The sequence below is a fragment of the Emys orbicularis genome, chromosome 2 (assembly GCF_028017835.1).
Source record: "Emys orbicularis isolate rEmyOrb1 chromosome 2, rEmyOrb1.hap1, whole genome shotgun sequence".
Classification (NCBI taxonomy): Eukaryota; Metazoa; Chordata; order Testudines; family Emydidae; genus Emys; species Emys orbicularis.
Window position 1 is genome coordinate 119,674,009 of NC_088684.1, and position 21,310 is coordinate 119,695,318.

General features: G+C 41.4%; 1 protein-coding gene across 1 annotated transcript; it reads left to right on the forward strand.

Annotated features, from left to right (window-relative positions):
* The first annotated feature begins 2,602 nt into the window (after positions 1-2,602).
* RPP40 (ribonuclease P/MRP subunit p40) lies at positions 2,603-19,577 on the forward strand. Its single transcript, XM_065399190.1, has 8 exons — positions 2,603-2,790; positions 9,495-9,639; positions 12,445-12,513; positions 14,087-14,182; positions 15,613-15,738; positions 17,429-17,627; positions 17,906-18,040; positions 19,169-19,577. Exons 1-8 carry the CDS (start codon positions 2,665-2,667, stop codon positions 19,365-19,367), a joined length of 1,095 nt encoding a protein of 364 aa, XP_065255262.1. The 5' UTR covers positions 2,603-2,664; the 3' UTR covers positions 19,368-19,577.
* Positions 19,578-21,310: the final 1,733 nt, after the last annotated feature.

Sequence of the window (21,310 nt, forward strand, 5' to 3'; positions counted from 1 at the left end):
TTTTTATTTAATTTTTTTCATGGACTTCCAAGCCCCCTGCTCAGTCCTAGGCCCCACCGTGCCCTGCCCCTCTCTTTCCTCCCTGAGCGTGCCCCGTCTCCACTTCTCCCCCTCCCTCCCAGCACCTCCTGCATGCGGCTGAACAGCTGTTCCGCGGCTTGTAGGAGGCACTGGGAGGGAGGGAGAAGAGTTGATCAGCAGGGCCGGTGGCCCTGGACATGACTCATGGACCCCCTGAAGTACCCTCACAGACCCCTGCCTGAGAAACTCTGCTATAGGATGTATTTAGTGCCAGTGTGGCTTCCTGTGGATTGTACCATTATCAGTGTGTCTGAGGGTTTCCTAAATGCTATCATTGTATGTGTGTGGGGAGGGTTCCTATGGATTGTACCATTATCAATGCACGGGTCTGTATGAGGGCAATTTCCTATGCAATGTACAGTTGTCAACAATGGGGACTTACATGTGTGTGAAGGGGGAGTATATGACATGTACCACTATTAATAATGTGTAGGGGGTGGGGTTCCACAATGATGCTCCTCAGTTATTTCCCACATATCCAATCTGTCATCAAGTGTCTGATCCATAGTCCTGGTGCTCTCTCTTCCTCTTTACACTTACCACTCCTTTGTCTGCAGGTTCACCATCTCTCATAGCAGTATTATGCTCCTTTGTTTCTCCCCATTTGCTGCTCCACTCTAGCCAAAATGCCACTTAACGTGTCATCTTTCTCACCTCATTCTGTGTATCATTTCAGAGCTGTAACCATACAATTTTATGTCTGTGTGGCACAAAATAGGCACATTAGCCATTTGCTACGCATTTTGGAGGCTTCAACTATATATCCAATGTTTAGGAGGATGTAAATTGGAGGTGGTAGTGATGTGGCCTAAGTTGTCAGTGTAGCAGTCACTCATGCTGAGGACCTGATTTTTCCTTTACCCCATACCATATGTAGTGATTTACTCCACTGTGACATTAATGCAAAATTGATTATGGGACAGCATAATACACCCACTTTGAATTCACATTGCACTGATATAAATGACTACAGAAGGTGCAATGGAGAATCAGGTCTAAAAATACAAATGACACATTGATCATGGATGGACTTTGATGCATTGTCCCAGCAGCATCCCAATCCCTTTCACTTCTCTGTTTTGCATTTGGTGAAACAATTAGTTTTTTGTCCCCTTTAAAACTGATGACACAATTCTTTTAAACATCAAGACCACAGGTGAAAATGTTTAACTCTTTACTGAATCAACTCTTTAGCAGGTTGCTACAACCTGCTCTAATAATTTTATTGTGAGTCTTAAGATAGTTTGTGTTTTTCTTAAAGCTTCAACTCCTGGAGTCAGTGATTAAGTGAAAATAGGTTTCAGTGGTAGCCGTGTTATTTTGTATCAGGAAAAAAAAAAAAAAAAAAAAACGAGGAGTCCTTGTGGCACCTTAGAGACTAACAAATTTATTTGGGCATACGCTTCTCTGGGCTAGAACCCACTTCATCAGATGTATGAAGTAAAAAATACAGGAGCAGGTATAAATACATGAAAGGATGACCTAACACTTGGTAAAGCACCCCCATCCTTTCATGTATTTATAACTGCTCCTGTATTTTTTACTTCATACATCTGATGAAGTGGGTTCTAGCCCACAAAAGCTTATGTCCAAATAAATTTGTTAGTCTCTAAGGTGCCATAAGGACTCCTCATTTTTTAAGTGAAAATATTAAGTCCCTGTTGCCAATGCTTGCAATTTTTATCACAACTTTTGCAATATTTTGTATTTTTCTTCTTAAACCTCCAGATGCTAGAGTCAAGTCATTCTGTGAAAATCTCAACTTTCATCTTGCAAAAAGGAAGTTTCTAAGGCTGATGGTTGCAAAGAAATCCTTGAAAACATGACCCACGTCCACCTTAAAAGCTCACAAACCAGATGACAAAAAGAACACCGTTTTTAAAAAATAACAGTCTCATGATTGTAAAGCAAATCTCATGATTCTTTCAGCCTGTTGTGATTCTTAAATGCTAGTGGCTGGCAAGGCTGCAAACACCAACACCAGATCCAAAAATGTTTAACTTTTGGGGGACAGGTACGACAGGCCCTGAATGGGCTCTTCAGCAAGCAACTTCTGACTAGGGTGACCAGATGTCCCGATTTTATAGGGACAGTCCCGATATTTGGGGCTTTGGCTTATATAGGCCCCTATTACCCCCACCCCTGTTCCGATTTTTCACACTTGCTGTCTGGTCACCCTACTTCTGACACAGATTATCTAGGGTGTTGGGCTACATTGTGCCTTAAATGCCCAGCCCTGTATGGGTTACTGCACCCAGCTACAGCATCCAAGCACCCCCAACCCTGCTCTGCCCCCTGTGCCCCTATTTTATCCCATTTTGCACATGGGGAGGGCAGCAGCAGCAGCTTCGCCAGCTATTACTGCGCATGCGCAGTCTCTCGCTCACAAATTACACGGGTAGCACGAGCTGAGGCTACACCGGAAACAGCTGCTCTGCATCTGGGAGGCGGCCGGAAGTAACCGCATTGCCCCCCCTCTTCCTGCGCCTGCCTGCCCCCTCCCTCTGCGTGACGTGGGGAGGAGGCGAGGTGGCCCCCGGCTGCTTCCTTATTGGTGGCTGCTGCGCGGCGCGCGGATTCGGGATGTCGGTTCCGCTGCGGCGGCTCCGCGAGACCCCGCGGCACCTGCTGGTGTGCGAGAAAAGCCACATGCGGCATGAGCGCTCCCGGCACGCGGCGCACGTGCGGAGCCACGCCTACAACTGCCGCGTGAGTGCGGGGCGGTTGGTGGCTGTTGGGGTGCGGGGGTTCTCTGGGAGGGGCCCCCTCACCGCCTGGCTCGGTGTCTCCCTCCCAGCCCCGCTTCCTGGTGCCTGTCAGGGGCCGACTTCCTAGCCGCACCCGTGCGAGCTGCCCGGCCCTTGGCTACAAACGTGCCCCGGTTTCATGGAGCAGACTTAGAAACCCCTCTGCCGGGGGCAAGCCCCTGGTGTAGACGCGGCTCTGCTGCCACATCTGCGGTACAGGGACTGTAGGGCAGGTGACCTGAATTATAAGCGTAGGCTGACATTAGGGGTCGTCTCCAGTTTGACCTGCTCAGTTTCAGAGGGGCAGCCTTGTTAGTCTGTATCAGCAAAAACAACCAGGAGTCCTTAAAAAGAACAGGAGTACTTGTGGCACCTTAGAGACTAACAAATTTATTAGAGCATAAGCTTTCGTGGGCTACAACCCACTTCTTGTGGCACCTCAGAGACTAACAAATTAAAGCTTATGCCCAAATAAATTTGTTAGTCTCTAAGGTGCTACAAGGGCGCCTCATTGTTTCTGCTCAGTTTGTAAGGCTGCTCGTGGGACTGGTGCACTTGTCTAATGTAGACAAGGGCTCAAGCCTGGATTGCACTTAAAATTTAGGGAGGTACCGCTCTGGCACTCAGGAGTGTGAACAATCCCGAGCCTATAGCTACGCTGACCTAACCCCCGTGTAGACACTGCTGGGAAGGTGCCCGTCAACCTTGCTCCTGTCCTGTGTGGAGGTGGAGTTCATACACCAAAGGGAAAAACCCTTTCAGTTGGTGTTGGTTGCATTTATGTTACAGGTTATGCCGGCCTAGTTACAGTGACAACTATGCTGCTGTAGTCTCTGTAATATAGACATGGCCTTAGACTGAAATACTAACAACCCAAAATCTACCAAGTGGTGTACACAATGATCTCTTTTTCCCTTTCTCTTCAAAAAAATAAAAAAAATCTAAAATTAAAATAGCTGAGCAACAGCCTCTTTTTTGTATAAAGGTTTGTATTGCCAATTTTTCCATGTACATCTGCTCCATTGATTATTTCAGTTCAGCTCAGCTCTTGGGACAGTTCTTCACAGATGGATGAATAAAGTTGTGTGACTATTTCTCCTCCCCCCCCCCTTTTTTTTTCTTTGCAGAGTGCTGGATTTTTAAAGCAAAGGGGGAAAACCCCCAAAACTTGATATATTTTCAATCCAGAGCAAAACACTTTTTCTCCCATCCAGTTATAATTTGTCAGTGGGATTGTAGATCATATTTTTAATCTAATCATGTCCTTCTAAAGTATCATTTGGATGAAGTGATGATATATCAAGCTTGTAAAAACAAACAAAAATAAACATCACTTCTCTACTGGCACCTAAGGCTTTGAAATTGGTTATCCAACAAGATAATGTTGAAGGGGGAAGGAAAAGAGATCAGTGTTTACCAGCTGGTAGATTTTTGGTTGTTGGTATTTTAGTCTAAGGCCAGGTGTAAGCTCAGAAATTTGAATCTGTCACAGAAGTTGGTGCAATAAAAGATATTACTTCACCCACCTTTTCTGTATAATTCTATGTATGCATTTCTGAGATGCTTCTTTAAAGGACATGCAGTTGCTTCTAGAATGTCTCTTACGCTGGGACTGTTAGTTTTAACCAAACTGGATCCATTATTGGTCTGCAAGTTGCTGTGTTTCAAAAACTCCAAAACTTGCATCACATTTAACAGCTATATATGATGTATTGAACAAGGTGTCAAAAACAGATAAACAAGCCAACAGCAGATAGGTATTGTGATGCTTTCTTGAGGTGGTCCAGAACTGTAAGTCACCCTGTTATCCTTTCTGCCTTAGCAAAAGAAGGTTTGGTTGGTGTTATTCTGTGTGACAGCTCCCTGCCACCACAGTCTCCTTTTAGCTAGCCAAAAAAACTCCTTAGGATGCTGCCACCCCAGACTGTGCCTTGCAAATTAATCCTTGGTGCACTACAATTCTCAAACTCTCCAGAAGCATCTCTCTGCAGCATCCAGCCCCTGTCACTGGATGCTGACAGAACTACCAACTCTGCTGCCGCCAAAGAGACAGACTACACACCTGCCTGCTGGTTCGGATGAGGATGCACACCTCTCTTTATTATAACAGCACTGAGATGAATTTATAATAAAGCAAAAGTAAGTTTATTAAGACCAGAGATTTAAGTGAAATTAAGCAGAGATAATAGAAACAGAAAATGGTTACAAATGAAACAAAAGTATAACATGTTTCTGAAGCTATATATAACCTTAGCAGGCTCCATGCTTTGTCTAAAGCAGTTTTCTCACCTACAGCTACTTCTCAGCATCATCAACCCATCTGGTTGGAGATCCACTGTTCATAGATGCAAAGAGCACTGACCTCTTTGTTCCCTCAGTTATGAGTAGCAAGATGTCCTTTTGCTGCTTATATTCCCCAAAGTTCATAGTCTTTGTCCCAAGGGTCAGGCTGACTCCCTGCGGTTCAGATTATGAGGTGTCCTCTGGTGTGCTGATGCTGTGCTATTGCATCATCCTCTTGATAATTGGTGTTTACCTTGGATGCAAATGAAAGGTCCATTGTCTCTGGCATCCCTGTGCTCAGTTTACATTATAGACACAAGCGAATCAACATTCCCTTTGTCTAGGACAAATGTGATCAAATCTGCCCCCAGAACTTATTATAGAAACATATTTCCAGCACACATACATAACTCTTTATACTGCATCCATGCATCATCATGCAATGATATTAATGACTAGTGTGTCACCAGCTTTCACTGGATACTTTACACAACACTCTTTGCAGAAAATAACATGACAGCAATGTGGTAGATGTAATGAGTGTGTCATTGGAATTGGTATATTGGAATTGGAAAAGGTACAGAAAAGGGCAACAAAAATTATTAAGGGTATGGAACAGCTTCCATAGGAGGAGAGATTAAAAAGACTGGGACTTTTCAGCTTGGAAAAAAGATAACTAAGGGGGGATATGACAGAGGTCTATAAAATAATGACTGGTGTGGAGAAAGTAAATAAGGAAGTGTTATTTACTCTTCATAACACAAGAACTAGGGGTCACCAAATAAAATTAAGAGGCAGCAGGTTTAAAACAAACAAAAGGAAGTATTTCTTCACACAATGCACAGTAAAACTGTGGAACTCCTTGCCAGAGGATGTTCTGAAGGCCAAGACTATAACAGGGTTCAAAAAGGAACTAGATAAGTTCATGGAAGATAGATCCATCTATGGCTATTAGCCAGGATGGACAGAGATGTTGTCCCGAGCCTCTGTTTGCCTGAAGCTGGGAATGGGCAACGGAATGGATTGCTTGATGATTACCTGTTCATTCCCTCTGAAGCACCTGGCATTGGCCACTGTCGGAAGACAGGATACTGGGCTAGATGGACCTTTGGTCTGACCCAGTATGGCCGTTCTTTATGTCAGGCCTGATAGGAGTTACAGAACAGTGGGCCCTCTGCCATTGGCACTGAGTGCTTCTTAGGGTCACAGTATAGTTTTTAGACTTATTAGTGTGTAAGTTATTTGTAAATTAATCTTCCTGGCTGCAGCAGTACCTAAAGCCCAGATCCTGCAAACTGCTGCACACAGCCAGAACGCCATTGAAATCAGTGGAGCTCCATGCGGGTGTAAGGGTGCAGAATTGTGTCTAAAGATTAAAGGTACCAATCCTACAAGTGACTCCTTGGGGGTTGACCCCATTGGTCACATAGAGCATTATCTGGAATGGGGCCTAAGATTGCATGCAAACATCTGTAACCAAAGATTGGAAAGAGAGAGCTTCTCTCTTAGAATCAAATTGAGTTGCATTTTGCAGCAGCAAGTAAGCAAATTGTAGTTGAGTTTACTAAGCCCTCTCTGGTTTGGCTGCAAAATTAAATGGTCACTTGCCTTTCTGGCAAAGTTTAGTAACTGCAGTTAAACCATCTGAATGTTGCTGAAAAACCCAAATCCATTCTGTCCCCTCCCTTGTCACCACAGACCCCTGTGCGACCCTCAGTGCCAACTAGCAGAGAGCACAACATACCATAAGTCACATCAGGCCTGAAACTCTCATTGCCCCAACATACTGTGGTCATAATCTGTGTCTAAATGGTGTTGTGTAAAGTATCATATGCAAACTGTTAACATGCTGGTCCTGAAAATCATTGCATGATATATGTACGGGGTGTTACAAGAGTTAGAAATGTGTGCTGAAAATATGTTCTTAAAACATGTTTGGCAGGCAGCACATAAAGCCCAGCCTGCCCTAGACAAAGGAATGTGTTTTTACTTGTCTGGCCAGCTTGATCACAGAGGACAATGAAAAGTATATGTACATACAAGGTAAACAAAGCCATCAAACTAGCAAGTGGGGAGATGATCACTTAATGATCACGATGGGGGATGGAGTCTGTACCCTCCTGGCTCTTGAAACAGAGACAATGAACTTTGGGGTAATATAAGGGGGACAAAGAGAGATTTGAGTCATCTGTCACTGAGGGAACTTAGGGTTCAGTGTCCTCTGAGCCTATGAAAGCTCTCTTGGCCTAGAAGGCAAGAGTAGCTGGAAACTGACTATAGGTGAGAAACCTGCTTAGAAAAGGGAACTTGCTGAAATTGTTTGCCACAAGAAAGCATATTTTGTTTTGTTTTGTTTCACTTGTAACCATACCTGGTTTTTTTATTCTTATTTATTATCACTTAAATTTGTTCTTTGTTAACAAACTACTTCTTCTTTTATTACAAAACCATGTCAGTGCTGTGTATTAAATTGGAGAGTGAATCTTCAGCTAACCTAACAGGCTGATATGCATGCAGTCTTTTTTGGAGGCAGCAAACTTAATAATTTCTGGGAGTGTCCAGTGAGAGGGACTGGATATGGCAAAGAGATGTCTCTGGAACTTGGGAATTGGGGTTCACTGGTTGTTACATGCAAAGCAAGTTTTGGACTGGCAGAATCCTGTAGCGTTTGCTGATGAAGAAGAAAAGCTGGTGTGCCAGGCCTCTGACACATTACTTAGCAGCAGCAAAGCTCTCGCTTGCTGGGTCTGAGAGGGGGTAACACAGTGGCTTATAGTTCTGGGTACCCCAACAGAAGCATCACACCCTGATTAGAAAATTAATGGATAAAACATTTTAACTGAGGCTCAGCGTCAGACATTCTCAGCAATACACTTCTCCCGAGTCTCACCCCCTCCCTTTTCCAAAGCACTACTTTTGTGTTAAGGTCTATCTCACTCTCTTCTGAAGGGCAGCTCAATGCTGCCATGTCAGACTCAGCCTATTCCCAGCTCCCCTGTATTCTATTCTGTATGGGTTCTTATACTATGTTCATCACCTTAGTAGCTGAGGACTAGATGCACAAAGGTATGTAGACACCTAAATATCAGACTTTGGCACCTAAGTCCCAGTTTTAGGTTCTAATGCAATTCACAAAACTCCAGCTGAACCCTGTAGGCGCCTAAACTCACTCAGCACCTAAATTTTCAGGGTAAAAATTCCATAGCTACTTACGTTTCTGCCTCAGGGCCTGTGCACTGCTGCCTTGCTCTAACTATCTGGAATCCTGTCTCCTGCAGAGCAACTTATGAACGGGGGAAGATAGGTGTTCACCTGCCTAACTTGCTGGTGGAGCTTGATCCAGTAGGTGTGCTCAGAGGCTATTCAAAATCTAGTGTTTGGTTATAACTTTTAGGCCAGTGGTTAGAGCACTCACCCAGGAGGTGGAAGACCCAGCGTCCAGTCCCCCTGCTCCATTGACTCTCTTTAATTATTTAGCTGCAGTGAAACAGCTTCAGCATGAGAGATTGAGGGAGCGCTGTATCAGATTATCCCATAGCTCAGTGGGTAGAGCACTTACTTGAGAAGTGGGAGACCCCTGTTTAAATCCTGGTAGAGGGGGGAATTTTGAACCTGGGTCTCCCTCATCCTGGGTGAGTGCTCTAACCACTGGTCACAAGGAAGACAGCAGCAGCACCTCCTCCTTTGATTGTCTTGTGTAGCATTGAGAGCTTGCCTCATTCATTCTCATAAGAAACAAATTAGGCCCTAATCTGCTTGAATTTGGGAGAATAGCCAAACTACATTAAATGTACCTGATCTCATCTGAGTTTTTATCAAGCAGGCTTAATTTGGGGGGTGGGGGCGGTAAATCTGTGTCTTGCACCATGGAATGTATTCGTTTTAAAATGGACCAAATCCTACCCTGATTTCCATTCGTGCATGGGCATAACTAAGGACAGATTTAACCCATTATGTGGTAAATGCCCCAAATAGCAAAGGTAAAAAGCATTCAAAACCTTTATTTTGTCTTAAAACCATACCCTTTGCAAAACCATGCTGTGCAATAATATCCCTTTCTGTAGTGCTTTAAATGGCACTGTACTGTGTATGAACTATGCAAAATAGAGAACTGAGTCCTAACAATAAGGTTTAGTAATTGTGAAACTCAAGGGCATCTGGGGTGGGACTATCTTAAAATTAGTTATGTGCTGAATTCGCCTCTTGGTATTTGGGGAACTCACCCATCTTCAGATACCTTTAACTCTTTAATTTTATGTGCTAACCTCTTTGAGGAGCTGAATTTTTGTTTGCTTATTTCTTTTCTTCAGCCCAGTTTTGTAATTTCGATTATCTATGTTTATATGTAAGATCTAATTTGCATTACAAATATGGTCTAAATAGGTGTCATTTTTGATCCCTGAATGTGGAATTCTTCCAGAAGCACTGAAAAGTGTTATCACAGACATTGGAGAGTATTATTTGGTGAAGAATTTATCCCTTCATGAATTGGTTACACATGAATTTATCAATACATTCGTGAAGAAAGGTAAGGGGGAGCTAAAAATACATACAGTGAATATGAATGAAACCGAATGTCTTGCCAGTGCTTCCTGGAATAGTAAAAAGTGCTTGTGATAACATCAGGTTGTTGTTGTTGTTTTTTTCTATGAGTTTTTTGTACTGTGACATTCTTGGCATTTGGAAGAGACGAACAAATAGAGAAGTCTGCATCACTCTTCTCTTCTCTCTGCTCCCTGGTAAATGGGCTATTATACCTGTTATAGTGCAGAGGAGAAAGGTTAGTGGTAGAAGAAATGGTGGAGGATGGACAGAAAATGTGGGGAGAGAGCAAGGTCACTGTGGTTTTTTTAAAAATTGAATTTCCTTATTTTTTTAAGGGTGGGAGAACTAAACAAAGAGAATCCTGTAGTACACTCAGATCAGTTTATTCTCTTCCTCGTTAGAGTTCTTGGACAAATGCCTGAAAATGTACACTGCTCCTGACAACGTTTACCTTTACAACAGCTTTCCCCACATAATTCTTAACAGGAATGATCTCATAAACCACTAGCTAGAGAGTAAAGCGTTAAACATTTGAAAGCAATAATTCCAAGATTTCAGAATGATATTTTTTGGATTCTAGCTCTAGAGGGCTTGAGGTAACAGTTATTTAGGGTGTGTCTACAGTCCAAAAAAAATCGTTCTTAACTTGGATTAGCCAACTGTGATAGCTAATTTGTGTGAAAATAGCAGTGAAGACACAGCATCTTGGCTTTTACTTAGGTTAGCAACTCAAATTAAAATCTATAGGAAGAGGAGCCTAACTGCTAACTCAATTTAAAAGCCAAGTTGCTGTATCTTCACTGATATTTTAACACAAGTTAGCTACCACAGGGTAACTAATCCAAGTTAAGAACACACCTTTTTTTGTAGTGTAGACATACACTATGGTAGTGTTTTTCAAACCGTGGGTCGTGACCCAGTACTGGGTCACGGCATGTAAGGCACTGGGTCGCCTTGCTGTGGTCAGCACCGCCGACGGAGACATTAAAAGTCCCGGTGGTGGTGGTGCTGCCCAGCTAAGGCAGGCTAGTGCCTACCTTTTCCGACACCGCACTGCACCCCAGAAGCGGCCAGCAATGGGTTCATCTTCTAGGAAGGGGGGCCACGGGGCTCTGCATGCTGCCCCAACCCCGAGCACTGGCTCTGTACTCCCATTGGCCAGAAACCAGCCAATGGTAGCTGGGGGGGGATAGGTGCCTGCGGGCAAGAATCGCGCGAAGCCGCTTGCGCGCCTCTGCCTAGGAGCCAGACCTGTTGGTGGCCGCTTCCAGGGCGCAGCGCGGTCCGCGGTGCCAGGAGAGGTGGGATGCCTGCCTCTGCACCCCAGCTACGCTGCTGACTGGGAGCTGCCGGAGGTAAGCCCGCGCCCCAACCCCACGCCCCAATCCCCTGCCCCAGCCCTGAGGCTTCCCCCCCCACACACACACAGAGCCCCTTCCTGCACCCCAAGCCCCTCATCCCCAGCCCTACCCCAGAGCCTGCACCCCCAGCCCTGAGCCCTGACCCCTTCCGGCGCCCCAACCCCCTGCCCTGGGTTGCGGGCATCAACAATTTTCTTCAACTGGGTCCCCAGAAAAAAAGTTTGAAAACCCCATTGCACTAAGGTACAGCAAGCATTGATCTCAATAGGTGAACATGTGTAAGGCCTGTGGCATTCTTTACAGAAATGGAATGAAGGAAGGTTAGCCCTGGTGCTCTAGCTCAGTTCCATTTGAGTAATTACAGTCTGCCTACCTGAATTCCTGAATTCTCCTTGCACTTTCAATTGGGTATGATTTATGCTTTGCTTTATGTCCTGAACTGTAGTGATGTGTTGCTGTTATTGTTTAATCGCAGCTATCTTCCAGCCTAGAGGTAACTGCATTTCAGAGATTAGTGACGTGATTCTTCTCCATATAGTTTGTAATCATCTTGTGAAGTTCTGGGTCTTTCGTTAAATGTCATTATAGAGATAGTAATTATGAATAAAATCTGCAAGTTCTAAAGAGGGCATGTAAATCTGCACATAGAAATGGTTTCTCCCTCTGGTCCTTCTTCCATCTTGAACATTAAAGATGGAACAACGTGTCTCCTGCCTTTGATATTTAACACTCTGAAGAAAAGGCATGTTGATGGCAGACATCCAGGGACATCCACCACTTTGTTGATGCCAAAATGTTCCCTATCACTGAGGACTCAATCGTGGAGCAAAGGATTTTTTCAAATAAGCTCTTTTAAAAGGAAAGTAGTTGTCCCTCCATTAAGGATTAATTACTTGCTAAATTTAGGACCCTCTTTCTTACTGCTCTTATTCTCTTGAATAGTACTTGTGCCAACAGTTCCTATTCAAGCAATGGGACCACTCATGTGCCAAGATTACAGGACTGGGCTCTTGATTTTAGAAGATGAAGGTGGTTGTGGGATATGACTAAAAAAAAATGTCCACAATAACAACAGCGTCCTCTCTATTTTTCAATGTGACCCAATATCTGAAAAATGGTTGGACCAATTTTTTTTCTAATTTGGTGAAAAGAATCACTTCCAGGGTGAAATAAAGTGTTTCAATTTTGGGCCTGGAATGAATTTCATCTGGGTTATAAAACCCTGAAAATGTCACTGTCAAATTTGTAGAGGCAACGTGAAAGTACCATAGTGGGAGAAGGCTAGTTAGTTGAAGTGCAGAAATCAAGCAGGATCTAAACAGCAACTGACTGATCTATTTATCTTGAGATGAGTCTAACTTAAATATTGCCAGTATATCTTTTGCGAGCTGTATAACCTCAGATTGTACTGTTCCTTTGTGTTAAAGGTTCATGCTATGCGCTTACATACAACACAAAAATTGATCAAGATAATGCTGCTGCTCTACTACCAACTGGTATGAATTCATACTATTCATTATACATAGACATTGACTAATGCCTTTGATTGTTTTGTTTTTACTTGGGTTTTTGAAAGGGGTACTGTCAACTGGAAAAATCATGAGTACATTTCTTTACCTATGTTTACTAGTAATTATTAAAATGAAATATTAAAAAAATGAAAGTTACTCTTTGTTGTTCATGCTCACGATTTATTTCATTTCTTACATCATGGAAAGTAAACTCAATTAAGTCAGTTTCACTTTTACTTATTTCAAATGGTCAGTGCTGCAAACCTTGGGTTGCTAATGTTGTAGAAGAATGTTTGTGTAAAAACTGTTTTCATTGGAATTAAAAAACAAGCATTTCTGTTGGTCTGAAACTTTATTGAAGGCTGCTTCTTACAAACCCTAAAATCGAAACCATTTTAAGTTGACGCTGCCCCCTTAAAAAATATGGGTCAGGTGGTTTTAGTATATTTCTCAAAATACTATGATGAAATATTTAGTACTTAAAAGTACTGACTAATACTTCTCTCTAAGTATAATTAAGCATTTCACACATGAGAGTAATGGAGAGCTTTGTTTTGATTCACTGTTTTCCAAACGTCTTGAGATTTCAACATATTACACAATACATATTACAGCAATTACAGTAAAAATGTAAATCTTTTCATATCCTTTTATTTTTGGTCTCATTCGCTAATTGTCATAACCCAGTTGCCCCCCCCCCCCCCCAAAAAAAGCAAGTGTTTGCCAGAGCACAAGTAAACTGAAATTCTTCATGTAAGCTCTTTGCGGCAGGGATATCATCTTTTGTATGTATATACAGCCACTAACCCAATGGAAATCTGATCCTGATTGTGGTCTCTGGGTGCTAGCAATGTGTAAATCTTTCAAAATAATATTCACAGCCATTCTGGAGTCCATGATTTAGGCACTGGGTGATATCACAGTTCAGTCCTTTTTGACACTCAATATTATTATTTTGTGGTAGTGTCCAAAGACCCCAGTCAGGATCAAGGGCTCCATCGTGCTAAATGCTGTAGTGGCAAAGGATGTCGCCGTGAATGCACCAAAGTGTTTTCAATCTAAGCCGCAAACCTTCAGACACTTAAGTATGTGCTTAACTTTACTCACCTGAGTAGGCCCATTGAAGTCAATAAGTTTAAAGCACAGCAGTAGCTTCAAGCATATGCGAGTGTTTGCAGAATCAGGGCCTAACTCAACACAAGATTCACAAATGAATATAACAAACACTAGGGAATAGCTGGGAGGAGGGAAGATATGGGTGACAGAAGTAACATGGCAAAGTTACATAGGGTAATTGCACAACTCAGGAATTATGTTATTTAGGGTTCACTCATGCTAATTCATAAGACATATTTTGACAACCAACAATAATCTACTGTTAAGATTTTCCAGGGTTACTCTTTGTGATCCATTTAACTGAAACTGAAGGAGCCTGGATTACATTACTAACACCTAGTGATCCAGGTTTAACTTTATGCAGCATGAGACTCTCAAAGACTTTAAAGGGGGAGCTATGGAAGAGATAACTGGTACTAACAAAAATCCTTTCTGTTCATAGGAAAACTAATTATATCAGTAGACAAGGACACATATGAGGAGCTTGGACTACAAGGTCGTCCATCTCAGTATTCTGGTAAAAAAGTCATGAGATATAGTAAGTATTGTTTACACTAACAGCACCTATTCTAATAGTAATATCCATTTATAAAGTGTCTTAATAGGACACCAAACTATCTCAGTTTAAGCTTTGATTCCTCTAAATTTGGTTAATCTCTGGGATGTTTTCTCCCTGTGTACACACACTATACACGTATTGAGAGAAATATGTAAACTACACAAGTAACAAGAAAAGCACAAATAGAACATATACATTTAAAATTTGGTTGATATTGTAAGAACTTAATTTCTGCATTTCTTGATTTATTTTTAATTATATATCCCTTTTATTGCAATAATGTAGGATGTGAGCATTTTTGCATTTTATATATTGTATGCAATCTCTGTATCTTCACAGCAGAAAAACAAAAAACCTTAATCTTTTTTTAAATGAAAGCTTGCACCTTGCAGAATGCTGCAGAAACTGCAAAGAAAAAACTAAATTTGAGAGACCCCTTTTGTTGAGAGAGAGAGAGAGAGGATTTTGTTCTGTGTGTTTGAGACACTTAAAATCTTTCTCAGGCAAATTGTCCTTTCAGTAGCCTCCATGCCTTGCACACTGTAAAGAAAATTTGCAGTTTTTAGCAGATAACCTGTGGACATGCTTTTGACTGATTTTTTACAAATCACTAACTCTCTTAGTTCATATCCTCCCCCCACAAACCTATAAGGGCCGTACATATTGAAAGCTAATTACAAGCAAAGATGAACTTTCAGAGTTCTGTTGGCTTTAAGTTATCTGAATAAAAACAACTGGTAGCAAAATAGGACATAATGCTAATTCATCAAACTTAAAAATGGCTCAATAAAATTTCTTCAGTTTTTTTTTAAATTCATCTTTGAACTGGGACCAATGGGTGTGGGAAAACAGGCTCATAATGGAAACAGTGCTGAAGCCATAAGTATGGCTTTTCCTGGTACTGTAAGCTATAGCTTTTTTCTTAAATGCCAATGGTCTGTTGCCAGTATTTTTTTTTAAAGCCACTATTTTGGCATGACAGCCCCCCTTTTCTCATTTCCCTCACAAAAGTGAGCTGCTCATTGCTGGTTTTTAGAAAGCAGTTAACTTAAAAACAAACAAACAAACAAAAAAACCACCAAACAAACAAAATCCCACAACTTTCCCTTGATTTCTGCACAGTGAAGCTGAGACACAAGCAGAGAAGTTAACAAAATGCAGCAGTTGTAATGTCTTCTACATCAGAATAAAGAGAGAAAAATCTTCATTTGCAAAATGGAGAGCAACAGCTATATGACTAAGATTTTGAGAGAGTGCTACAAGGCGTGGAGGGTTAACTTAAAAGGAAAAACAAAGTGTCTCCATAAAAAGTAGTTGACAACGTCTTCTAGTACTCTGATAATTCTTATAGAATCTGAATATTAAAGCTGAGCTCTGTTGAGTAAAATTTGCCCTTTCATCTTTTACAGTTGTTACCATTGACTTGACTGACTCGGCCTTTGATCCTGATAGTAAGAAACATAAAAGAGTGCTTTGGGCCTTGAAAGAGAAGAAACCTTTAGAATTTGATTTCCTGCTGTCCTGGTATAACACAGGTAATAAGAATGAACTGTAATATTAGAAGAATATTCAAATATTAACTATGGATGACATAAAATTAGATGAGTGAGATAATATCTTTTATTGGACCAACTTCTGCTGGTGAAAGAGACAAGCTTTCGAGCTTACAAAGAGCTCTTCCTCAGGTCTGGGCTGTGTGAAGAGTTCTGTAAGCTAGAAAGCTTGTCTGTCTCACCAACAGAAGTTGGTCCAGTAAAAGATATTACCTCACCCAACTCGTCTCTCTAATATCCTGGGACCAACACGGCTAGAACAACAATGCATACACCAATAATTAGATATCATTCTTATTTGGGTTGTAAACTTGTAATATAGTGGCATTTTGTTACTTAAAGAACAAACTCTTGTTGATGGCACCTCAAAGGTGCAGTGACATGAAGTAAAATTGATCAGGAAGAAAACTGCAATTGCTGTTTGATTTTGAAATTAACGTACAACCATTGTATGTCCTGTTATTGGGCTTGTGTAAGGCTGGTTAAAAAATTTCCATTGAAACTATTTTTTGACAGTTTTGTTTTTTTGATGAAGAAAAAAAAAAAACATTTTTATTTGGAAGTGCTGCAGTGGTGCCTCATGGGAGTTGTAATTTGTTTGCCTCATATCCCCGTTTTCCTCTATAGGCCAGGCTCCTTGGCCTGGCTTCATCTGTCATGATCCACTGCCTCCCCTCTCCAAAAGGGGAAACTGTGGTACATTATAGGAGTTGTCCAACATCAACCAGGAAGCCTGGCCTATAAAGGAGCACAAGGCACTGCAGCAGTATTTCCAAGTCAAAAAAGTTTGTTTTTCCACATAAATTTTTATGTTTTGAATTTTTGCTGAAAAATTGAAATTTTCCATGGGGAAAAGTGACCATTTTTCAAGCAGCTCTATGCTGCTGTTCTTCTGACATGCAGAGTACAAGCTCTCTTGTTGGTGGCCTATATAGAACATCTCTTCAGGAACAGCCTGCCACTGTCTTTTTCAGAAGGAGACTTAGTATTGTTTTTCTCCTTTCATCCAATGATCTCAAAGTGTAGGCAGGGACACTATAAAAATTGCTTTTTACCAATTGGATATCTTGCTTTTGAGTCCGTTAATATATCTTGAAGAGATGGTGTGGGAGAAAAGAGGACAGACTCAAAACATAATGTTAGTGATAAACTATATTCAGGTGATGGTGGTCTATTTGTAATAAACTGTCATCTAAGCCTCCAAATCTGGTTAATGTTTCAGTGGGATGATCAGATTCTCCATTTGCATTCTTATAGAGAAAGAACAAGTGGAAAAGCATAATTTTTTCCTTTCCTATGGCTATTTATTTGGAAACATTAAACAAACACTCATCCTTGAAGATGTTCTGTAATACATGAGTTTAATTTTTATTTTGCCTTAACTGTTGCTAATGACAAATTGAACTATACAAATATGGCTCAATAAGGTTTCTGAACTTGCTGGATCTGAAACTGTACTTCATTTCCAAGAAAAGAGGAGAAGATAAAAAATCTAGGGCTCTGGCTCAGGTAGATAAATAGCATGTAAGCAGTTTTAATTTCAATTCATCATATAGAGCATCTCACACATCTTTTCTTTACAGATGCATGTAAAGGTTTCAGTTTAGTTTGATACTCAGTGTTTCTTTGTTGTTGCAGTTTTATAACAACTTTTTGTGGTCTGTGTTGTTAGGTGCAGAAGGATCAACACTGATGTCATACTTTTCCAAAAACCAAATACAAGCCCATCAGCCAAAAACAACATTCAGCACATTAAGAAATTTGCAGTGTCCAGTGTTCCATAGTAATGAACTGCAAGGAAAGCTGGAAGAGTCATGCAGTGCACAGGAACTGTTTGAATGGCTAGGTGCCGTTTGCAACAAAGTTGGTTTGTAAGTATCTGAACTTGCCTTGATCTTAAATATTTTTTAAAAAACATAAGCCATAATTTTCTGCCTTTGATGCCTGACAGTAGGCACTTCAGTCTTTAGGTACCTTAAATAAGTGACTTGATTTTTCACAGGTGCTCAGCGCTTCCGAAAAGCAGACCATTTATTTAGAGGCCTAAATATGTATTTAGGTGCTTCATGGTTGATGCACAACTCTGAAAATGGTAGCGTTGGTGTAGAAAATGTACAGTGTACCTTATCCAGCTTATTTCTGTTTTCAGAGACAACAAGTCATTTAGCTTCTTATCAACCTATTGCTGTCCTCAGCCCAGAACAGTAGTGGAGCAAGCCTATTTGTGCACAATCACTGGCTTTATAGTCCCAGAGAAGATAATTCAGTTATTGGAACAGCTATGGTAAGGGCGATCAGAGGTACATTATTATAACATACTTACAATTTTAATACTTTTCCCCTTCAAAGTGTTTTCCAAAGACTAATCTTCAGCACCCCACAGAGGTGAGTAAAGGATATCCTCCCCAATTTACATATAGGGAAACTGAAGCAAAGAGGTTAAGGCCACAATTATCAACAGTGACAACTGATTTTGAATACCCCAGCTTTGGGGGACCCAACTTTGAGATATTCTAGTCTTGTTGTTGTTGGTTTTTTTAGTGTTAAGCAGCCACAACTCTCGCTGAAGTTATGGCAGCTGTGGGAGCTCAGCATTTTTGAAAATCAGGCCCACTGTATGTCATATTGGACAAGTCACAGCCAAATTTTCAACTCCTAAAGCAAGTCACACTGAGCTTTGATTAAAACACAGACGTTCTGGCTCCCAGTCTTAAGACCACTGGAGAATGCCTGGCCTTTATTAATATCAGTTTATGATTTGTAGTCTGGTTCCCTTCTGGTGGCTGAAGTACTAATCCACAAAAAGAGTCCGTTCACCAGATTTTCTTTCCATATGTCTTCCACTCTGACATTGGATTGTTCTATTATCCCAGTCACAAATAATGCCAATTCCCTGCAAGATGGTGGCTGCCAGAGGCGGCTCAGAAAAGCTGGTTTTATTAAAAACAACAAGTATTTCTAATTAAAGTACAGCTCAGTTACATGTGTCAAAGTACATAATACAATATAAATCTTCAGGGGTGAAGTTCTTCATTGTGAAATGCCATTTGGTCCCATTTCTTTTGTTTTTCGTTCAGTTTTACATAAACAGTTAACATTAAAATATTTAAACTGAGCAGTCTCATAAATATTTTAATTTAAGGCAGTATTAAGGGTCTGAAGGAATGCTAGTGCCTCAGCAGGAAAACTACAACCCTTTGTGCTCTCCATATGTACCTTCTAAAATGATGTGACAGCAGTTGGAATTTCTCATTACACTACTGTGCGTCCCACATTTCAGTAAAAAGTGATTTTTAACTCCTTTAGTTATACATTTCAGTTAAGTAGTTAGGTCTCTAATTCCATTCTGGTGTACTTCAACATAACTTATTGTTCCATTCTAATTAGCAGTTAATGTATTTTTCTTTTCCAGTTGCTATTTTGATGAACCAAAATTGGCGCAGTGGGTGACCTTAACCGTGCATGGCTTTGCAGACAGCCCTGTTTCCTGGAGAGAAAGTGAACATGGTTTCCAAAAGGGAGGAGAGAACTTGTACAATTTTGTTGTTTTTAGGAACCTGGACTATTGGCTTCAAATGGCTGTTGGAGCAAATGATGATTGCCCACCTTAAAAGTTCTGCCTGTAGCAAAGTTTCTTAAAAAGAATTATCTGAGAAGTGCTTACAAAAATATCAGACAATTAATTAGCCATTGAAAGGATCTATGTATATAGGAAGTTTTTCATGTTAGCATCTTATTGCTTCCACATGACAACTGGAGAAGTCTTGTTTACTGGAATGTGTATTTTTGTCATATCTATTTTTAATAAAAAGTGAAACATCTGTTCCTTAGAAATCTTGTTACATATTCTACAAATGTGTAATCTTGACAAAATGATAAATGGTTTTCTAAATCATGGCCTTCTGTGTTAAAAACAACAACAAACAAACAGCACACCCTCCACTAATCAGATACCAGGAACAGAAATTCCACCTTCCAACACAGAAAGAAATTAAAGCAGCAACAAGGGGTCTGCAGTCTGGGAAAGTTCTTAGCTCCTATAAATATTGAATATGGCTGGCTCACTTGACAGAAGCTTTATTGGATGTTGTATTTTGTTATGCATGCATGTATGCAAACTGCTGCAGTTGTTGGATAAGTCTACCATGACCCTGCTTTATAAGTTTTTGTTTAGGACTAGGTCATGCCACGTTTCAACTTTCACCTGTTTCTGTTGTCACAAAAGATTGAATTTTTCTTTAGTAGGAAAAGTGTTTGTTTTTTCCCTGCCCTCTCCTTTAAGTCAAGTGGCTAAAGGGATTTGGCTCAGGCCTTGCTGAAAAATTCATCTTCAGCAAGAGATCAAGCATAGAAAGGCTTAAGGGTAAGAGTTAGATCTTCTTGGAGAATTACAAGCATTTGAAAACCAATGCTTAGCATGGAAAGTGTTTTGTAACTAGCTAGAAAGGCTGCTACCAAACCCTGCTCTGATATACCTCTCAGAATTATTTCTTTCCAGTAACTGCCCCCAGTGTGCTAATTATTTTCCAAACAAAAGAAAGGAATAGTCCCAGCCCTGAAGAGCTCTTACTGTGTTTAAAAAAAAAAAATGGACAAAGGAAGAAATACAATGTATACAGACAAGGTGGCTAAATATATAAATGTTAATGACTCAAACTCTCCATTAGCCATCAACTAGTTTCTATAGGCATAACACCAGAGGTGGATCTTCAGGAAGGATCTGAATGGAGAAGGAAGTGGCTTTGCAGCTGATCTCAGGAGGGGAGGGGGGCATAGCTGTCAATCAGGTGGACCAGACTAGCAATGCAGAACAAGGATGGATAAGCAGTGGAAGCAGCATTATGTAGAGCTTACAATGGAAGGACAACAACCTTAGAAGCTCAGACCTGCTAACTGCACTGATCTTCCACATGGACTCTGGGTTTTCAGACTCTTTTATGGTCTGTAGGGAAATTCCCTTCAGATTGGCCACTAGTTCTCCATACCGTTTAGCTGTGTAAACAAAGGACTGGGAGCACTACCAAAGCTCAGCCCTTTGGGCAGAGAGCCACTAGGGTGCGGCTAATTCCTACTGGTTCTGCAGCTCCCCACCCCCTCTCTAGCCATTCTTACCATTCACTAGTGAAGATACTAGCACTGCTCACCCCACACCAATCCCTCTGCTGTAGCTGCCTTCCCATAACACCTGACCACCATGCACCCAGCTTGCTCCCTCTTACCATGGGAGTTTTCTGTAAGAAAAGGACTGATAGTATTCCCCCCCACACACCCCTTCTGACATCTGCAGGGGTGGGTTGTTAGCCTCTTCCTCTCCTTTCAACCCTAGGGAATACCACTGAGGGCAACTACCTGCTTCCCCCACCCCTCTAAAGCACTCAGCTCTTCAGGGGAAGAGGATTGCTAAAATCCCTGCCTGTCCAAAAGTGCGCCAGCTAGTCTCCTGCTGAGATGGGAGAGATCACTGGTGCCCTCAGAAGACTCCTCTGGTAGGTGAGGGGGTGGAAAGGCGCTGGGAGCAGGTGTGGGGGCAGTGGCATGTTGGGGAGTGGTACAT